The 8128-nt window shown below is 40.0% G+C and overlaps 1 protein-coding gene across 1 annotated transcript in view; it reads right to left on the bottom strand.

Annotated features, from left to right (window-relative positions):
* NOL11 (nucleolar protein 11) overlaps window positions 1-8128 on the bottom strand; it is a 22441-nt gene that overhangs the window by 7987 nt on the left and 6326 nt on the right. The window contains exons 3-5 of the mRNA XM_007959902.1: window positions 7967-8111; window positions 4789-4977; window positions 3023-3112 (exon numbers count right to left, since the gene is read on the bottom strand). Of these exons, the coding sequence (XP_007958093.1) occupies window positions 3023-3112; window positions 4789-4977; window positions 7967-8111 (424 nt within the window). The remainder of the gene's footprint in view (window positions 1-3022; window positions 3113-4788; window positions 4978-7966; window positions 8112-8128) is intronic.

Genomic DNA, 8128 nt, shown 5'->3' with positions numbered 1-8128 from the left:
TAGCTCCCTCAGACACCTAACTCATTGTCTCTAGTTTTCTGTATTTTTTTTTTAAAACATTACACAGACATATCCCTGCATACACACAAGCTTATTGCAGATCTGTAGGAATCCTCTGTTCCCCCGCCATCTACAGCACCCCCCCCCAGGCCAGTATGAAGATGTATTTTTGCTCTCTCCAGGGAGTTAATCCCTATGGATGTCTTTGCACCTGTGTGATATTCAGACCCCGCTCCCCCAAACCTGGTAACTTTCCTCCCTTCTCCCCAGTCCAGCTACATGTTTGTCCCACGTGTCTGAAGCTTAATTGCAATGAACTTCATTCTGGGCAGAGCCCACAAGCCCAGGGAGTTGATGTTCCCCCCTCTCCTCCCCCAAGTACCACTTGGCAACTTGCAGATGAGTCTCACTCCCCATTCCTCTCTAAGCTGGTCTGCACAAACCCGTGGCTTTAAGGTTCCACACTGTGGTCCCCTGCCTGGATTCTCTGTTATGCTCTGGCTTCTAATTCACTTAATTCCACAAACTCATCTGGGGGTCTTATGACTAGGTTACAAAGGAAAGGAGAATAATGAGAAAAATGTCCTAATATATAGCACATACTCTTATATGCTTCCCAGAAACTAAATATTGGAGCATGGGGAACATGAAGTGGGGTGGGATGAGGGTCCAAATAAAGCAATCTGTAGCCTCCTATTTTCAGTCACCTTTACGGGGGACAAATCTTTCAAACCCAATGGCAGGATGGGTTTGCCTGGCCTCTGCGGGAAAGTCGGTGAGTCTCTGGCCTTTGCATCCTACAGCACTGGGCCTTGGCTCATCCTTGAATCTACTATTTTACTCTTTGTCCTTTATTTTTTTTCTTCTTTTCCATCTCACTTATTCTTCCTCTCCCTAAAGCTCTCACTGAAGTCACAACTACTGCCTTTGAATGTCCTTAACTCCCCTCTCCACATCCCTCTTCTGCATCCAGGGTAAGGCTATCAGCAGCTATAGCCAACCAACCATGATGAAGACAAAGGAGTTTTCAGCACCTCTCCTGCGAGGACAGCTACTGTGCCCTGGGCCAGGGTTTGGGGGTAAGGGTGATACCCTCTAGCACCAGACAGGAGCAGGTAGGGAAGTTTGTTAAAAAAACAGGGATTTTCCCTTCTCTTTACCTCCCCAATAAAGAGCTCTGGTGGTACAGTGGTTAAGGCATTCAGCTGCTAAGAAAAGGTCAGCAGTTTGAATCTACCAGCCACTTCATGGGAGAAAGATAAGGCAGTCTGTTTCTGTAAAGACTGACAGCCTTGGAAACCCTATGGTGCAATTCTACTCTGTCCTATAGGGTCGTTATGAGTCAGAATTGATTCGATGGCAGTGGGTTTGGTTTGCTTTGGTTATCTCCCCAGCCTCATTTATGCAATTTTAGTCTATATTGGGCCGTAATCTTGCAGAGAAATGGCCCATTAAGTCATGTGGGGCCACAGCTTAAGAAAGAGAAGATGAGGAGGGGAGGAGGCAGTGGAGAGAACAGGATTCAACAGTGCAGACCCAGAGGGAGAGAGAGCTGCAACAGCTATTGGTTCAGAGATTTGTCAGGGTGACCCAAGCTCTGCAAGAACTCTCTTTCTGGTTCTTCTGCATGCAGCCTCACTTCATTATGCACACAGCCACACCCTACAGGCCCCACTCACCCCACCTCTTTAGAAAGGGGGTAAAAGGCTGCCAGAAAAGGACCCCAGGGTATGCTCATACAAACATAACAAATGGAGTGACTTTGCAACACACATCAAAATGTTATCATTACTACTGTATTAAGTTACAATGTTTCAGTGTATCTTGAAGTGTTTTTTTCTTAAATGGTTTTAATGCATAGAAAAGTATATGATATATTAAGACAAACATTTGACTGACTGATGTTAGATGCGTAACTGTTCCAACTTACATACAAATTTGACTTAAAGGCAGACTTAGATACAGAACTCATCTGTAATTCAGGGCTGCCTATAATTCATATACTGTGCAATTCACCCATTAAAAGTATACAGTTTAATAGCCTTTAGTCAATATTTCCATCATTCAAACCAAAAAGAAACCCTTAATCCATTAGCACCCCCACCCTGCCCTAGGTAACCTTAGCATAATTTAAACGATACTCCCAAATTATAAAAATCTAGTCATATACACAAAAAACTGAACTGTTTTAAAATAATAATGTCAGTATTTCACATCTATTAACACAATAATCACCAAAGGGATTGTAACAGGAACAAACTGTTACGATGTGTTAGATGAAAAGAATTCAACATTCCTTCTATTTTACCATTTCAATTATGAAACTTTTAAAATAATACAAGTCTATAAGCAAAAGCTTAGAGGAATAAAAAATAAGATTATGAGAGTGGTGCACTTATAAGTGGTTAATTTTGTTAAAATTATTTTAAATATAAGTTAGAATTAAATTGAATGCTGAGAAGACTAGCTATCTGATTCTCCAATTATCAAAAGTTTACAATCTGGGCAGCTTAAATTTTAATTATTTAAATATTTCTATGTAATTCCATGGGAACATTCTAACATATAACCTAAAAGACTAATTTATCAAGGTCAAGTAATATAGCCTTGGGGTATAGTTCAAATTATAAAATACAAAGAGCAAATGAAGGAGCATACAAAAAAACAAGTTGTTCTGTTAATTAGCAAATTATTGTCCCTTGATCTAAAACATAATGTAATTTAGTCTTCTACAGTAATATATATATAAGGAAACTATTAAAACAATAGCCAAATTAAAAATAATCTTACAGGTAAAAATATTCTTAACTGAAGGTTGGGCAATCTATTTCTGTAGTGATACTGCCTTAGAAACCCAAGGAGGGATCACTATGAGTTGGATCCAACTTGACAGCAGTGGGTTTGATTTTGGTTTTATATTAACCAGTTACTGCCGAACTATTTAGCTCTGAAGAAGTCTCTTCTCTTACAATGTATTTATTAGCCACAAAAGTACTTATAGGTGAAAAAAACGTTTCCCAACTATAAAAACTTACTTGACTGCTGGTCCCTTGTGGTAACTCTTTGGAAGCCTGTAGTGTTTGAAATTTGATGTTCCATATGGAGAGGCATTCTGTAAAATAAGATACAAATGTAGGAGTCCCAGGTATGAAGATATGATGTTGTGGAAAAGTCACAGAAAAATCCACAAGTCTTGGATTATTATGAATAAAAATTAGCAAGTGATTGCCACAGAGGTTCAAAGAATGAGAGCTCACTGCAGGCTGAAATATCAGGCAAAGTTTTAGAGAAGGTGAACTCTGAGCATGTCTTAAACCTCCTTGGGTTTCTGAGGCAGTATCACTACGGAAGTAGATTGCCCAGTCTTCCTTCCATGGAGTGGCTGGTGGGTTTGAACCCAAGCTTCTGGTTAGCAGTTAAATGCCTTAGGCAATACACCATCAGAGCTCTTTATTAGGAATTCTAGGAGCTAGTTGTTGTTGTTGTTGTTGTTATGTGCCTTCGAGTCGGCCCCGACTCATAGCGACCCCTCCTTGGGTTTCCGAGGCAGTATCACTACGGAAGTAGGATTGCCCAACCTTCCTTCCGAAGGAGCTAGTAGGAGCATTAAATAATACATAATATATATATAATGACATTTAACTTTTATTATGTCATTATATATATATTATGTATTATTTAAGGAGCTAGTAGGAGCATTAAATAATACATAATATATATATAATGACATAATAAAAGTTAAATGCCTGGCACATGATAGTTACCCTATAACTAACTAATAGTTAATGGGTTTGGCTGCTAACCAAAAGGTTAAAAAGACTTAGTGAGCTAATTCCAAAAAAATAAGTCATTAAAAATCTTACGGAGCACAGGTCTGCTCTAGCACACAAGGGGTTGTCATGAGCCTAGACTGACTCGACAGTAACTGGTTTAACTGGCTAGTATCTTAATTATAAGCAGGAAAAACAAACTACACAGGAGAGGATGGGCACAGCAAGCTTGTAGTCAACAGAAGTCTGGCCTGAATAAAGCAGAGGATTCTTGCTCAGAAACTGGGAGGTTAGAAAAGGTAGATGGGGTCTAGACTATAGAGGAACCTGAATGCTACACAGTAGACTTTGAATTTTATGTGCAGGCTGGGAGTCCCACTGGCAAGGAGCAACTGTGTTCTTCACGATATACTACAGCTCTATGTATATGTGTGTGTGTCTGTGTGTGTAGTGGTGGTGGTAATGAGAAGACCGCTCAGAAGTCATAGAGACACAAGGATACTACAATTTCTGGCATGTCAAGCTGTCTAAGTGCAGTGGGTTTACATGCTGTGAGATGCCACCATGCTACGAATTCAATCCTTTACCACAAAGCTCATCAACATTTCAAATATGGACTGACACAGGTATTAAAACATTGTTTTAGAAAGATAAAAATCAAAGGTATAAAAATAACTGAAGTGAAAAAGAAGGAGACCTGGTGGCATTGTGTAGTAGTTAAAGCATTTGGCTGCTATGCAAAAGGTTGGTGGTTCAAATCCACCAGCCACTCCGCAGGAGAAAGATGAGGCAGTCTGCTTCTGTAAAGATTACAGAAACCCTATGGGGCAGTCCTACTCTGTCCTACAAGGTTGCTAGGAGTCAGAATTTACTCAAGGGTAATAGGATTGGTTTTAGCTATAGTGACAAAGAGAATAAAGAGAATTACAGTGACAATAAAGATGAAAAAGAAGACTACAAGGTATACACTTTGAAGCAAAAATCCAGAGGACTTCTTAACTGACTGGACTTCAGTTACCTGTAGAAGCAGAGAGTGGAGTTCCCAGGACTGCTATGTGATCTTGATTCAGGACACTGAGTACAGCACCGTTTCGAGCAGTACTTGACACAACTGCCTTGAGCAACAGTGACCGAACAACCACCTGGTCTTGGTCTGGATCACTTGGATGTGTTGGTATCAGGGTTTCATAGATACATCCGTCAGAGCCTGTTGGAAATAAGTATTTGTTGTTATTGGGCAAAAGACAGTTCTATCTCTATTATGGTACTATAGGTTAAATGCAGTAGGTTGTTTATAATTGATAATGGATTCAAACAGAAAAATAAACAAATGTAACCTCATAATAACATCACTTGCTTTCCCTTAAAGAATATACAATGAACTTAAAATGGAGGGAGGAGTACTATTAATAAAAATCTCAGCAAGGAACATTATAACAGCCTGGGGGGGAGGGGCTATACATACCCATAATTTAAAATACTGAGAGGGGACTGCCAGTAATACAGAAAATTAGTCACTAAAAAGGACAGATCTCCCAGTAGAAGCTGACGAGCATTCTATACTTGACAGTTCTTGTTACTCAGTCACCCTGAAGATCATATGAAGTTGCTCTTTCATAGGCTGATTGAATTCTGGCACCTTCATGTGATTCTGTTACATGAAGATTCCCAGGACCCTTTGGTTCAGACTCCCTTACTCCAATATTCATCAGGCCAAAACATTACTAGCAAACTGCTATTCAGTAGTAAGTTTGTCCTACCAGTTCAAGAAAGCCAGTCTTTTTTTCTAAATTAAATTGTGCTTTGGGCACAAATTTACAAAGCAAATTTAATTTACATTCAATAGTTCATGCACATTTGATTTCACCACTCTGATTACCATCCCCTTTTTTACCATGAAAAACTCTCCTCCCCCTTTATCTACCTCCTCCCTGTGCCCTTCTCAATTATGCATTTCTGTCTGTTCAGTTTTCTGTCTATGTGAATGCTGCCCCTCTGGTGTCTCGTGGCTGACTGATCTAAGGGGTACATCTCCGTAGGGTAGGTGGGTGCATTGCCCTGGGATAGGTGTTCTATGTGTAGGTCTTTCCACTGTTGGGCTGAGAGCTAATCCATGGAAGTGAGTCCACTTCTAGGCCCAAGGGATAACCCAGGGCCACAATCTCAGGGGTTCCACCAGTCTCTGGTGGAATTCCAACTAGGAATTCTGGTCATTTTTATGCTTTTGAATTTTGTTCCACATTTTTCCTCCCACTCTACCCAGAATCTCATTTTGATCCCTTTCCGAGCAGTTGGCATTGGTAGCTGGGCACCATCTAGTTCTTCTGGTCTTGGAGTTGTGAAGACTGAGGTCCTTGTGGTCCATCTTATCCTTGGACTAATTGTTTCCAAATGCCTTTGATTTTCTTCACTCTTCTTTGCTCCAGACAAGAGACCAATAGTTGCATCTTAGATGGCTGCTCAAAAGCTTTTAAGACCCCAGTCACTATTCACCAAAGTAGGTTGTAGAGTAAGACTTTTATGTCCTATGTTGTGCCAAATGAGCATGATGTGCCCCAAGACTATGGTCCCAAGGCCGCAGGCCTGGTGATTTTCTCTCAAGGAGTTTGGTCATCTCTGAGAAGTTACTGCAACTCTGTCTTCTGTTGCTTCTGTAATGTACATGGCTAATTTTGTAGCACAAGTGCATATGTAAGATCATCTTCAGCCAAATCTATCCTAGGTTATATTCCTGTTCACCAACCCCTACCTGATCTTCTCACCTGTCTACGCATTTATCCGTAGCCTGGAATTTGGTGCTGGTGGTAATGCAGTATTGTGTGTATTTGCCTCTGTTGTCTATATCTTACATGCACGTTTCGATGTCCTTCCTTTCCCCAGTGTCATCATGCTGGTCACAGACTCTTTCAATACTGTCCCACCCCTCACCCAAATCAAGAAAGCCAGTCTTTCTCAAGCAAAGGCAAAGTGCATTCTAATGGCTTTCTAGGTATGATAAACGATGAGAGCTTTTTTAACAGCCATCACAAACATCTCAAATTTTAAAACTTCACGAAGAACTTTACCTGTGATAATATGGAAGTTTCCTAAACATTGATTTTTTTTCCCCTCCTTCCTTATCCTTCTTAAAACAACTTCAAAAGAAGCTATGAATGGTGAGGAGAAAAAGATACCACAAAAAGGCCTTTTTTTTTTTTGCCCTAGAGGCTTTCAAGACTGGGGTTTAGACCATTACATAGAGGTCCGAGGCAACAAAAAATCTATAAAATGCCAGCTGGCATAGGTCAGGGCTGCTGCTAGTCCACCCCAGCTCATCTTTCTCAGTCACTGTTCAGAGAAAGGCACATCAACTCTTAAGGTTGGAAAGAGAAAGACAGGCGTCATTTAATGCCAATCTCAGATATTTTACACCAACAAAAAAATTGGGCTTTAATTAAAAGTCACAAAAAAGATTAGGCTTACTGGTATGACAGAGACTAATGGAACCCCTGAGTCTATGGCCTTTAGGCATCCTTCAAGCCTGGAACTGAATATAACCCCATGGTTCAACTTTCAGCCAAAGGACAGACAGAACTACAAGGTGAACAATAACACCAGGAGGTACGTGCTCATTGGAACAATCAACCATACGAGAGCAAAAGGGCAGCATTTGCCCAGGGATAAGGCTCAGATGGCAGGAAGGGACAGGAAAAGATGAACAGAAAACACAGGGAGGAAGTGGAAAGAGTGTTGTTTACATCATAGGGATTGCAATCAATGTCATGAACAAAATGTGTATGAATTATAGATCAGAAGACCAATTTGCTCTATAAACTTGCACCCAAATCACAATAAAAAGTTAAGCCTCAGTTTTATCACAATAAAGATCAAAGATCAATTTATTTTTTATTGGTGTTATATTATTATTTACTCCTTATGGTAAACGTTAATGATGTAAGAGTTATAATAGTAACGTTTAAAACCTATGTTCCACCTTAAATGCTTCAAACACAGCACCATCTGCTAAGAAGCACAGACCTAATGTTCCTGCAAACATGGCAAGGCACAAAAAGTGAAGGAGAAATGTGAGGAAGCATGAAAAGGAAAGTGCTACCACAGAAAACTGCAAAACCCTAAGACTCTGACTCCAAAGTACACGCTACCACATAGTATCCCATGATATACAATCTCTGAAAACTTGAAAGAAAAAATATTACTTAATGATATCAAAGAGATGAACTTCCGATCCACAGATGCTGTAAAACTCTGTATGACAGATTTTTCTTCTCGTCCAGGTAAGAGTGTGTATTTGCTTAAGATACGTGAGTTAAACTTTTGTACATAAGCAAAATAAGTTCCATGCTGCAAAAAAAAAAAAA

Source organism: Orycteropus afer, unplaced genomic scaffold, assembly GCF_000298275.1.
Source record: "Orycteropus afer afer isolate SDZICR_OR568_19922 unplaced genomic scaffold, OryAfe1.0 scaffold00018, whole genome shotgun sequence".
NCBI lineage: Eukaryota > Metazoa > Chordata > Mammalia > Tubulidentata > Orycteropodidae > Orycteropus > Orycteropus afer.
This window is presented reverse-complemented; position numbering and strand designations above follow the sequence as displayed.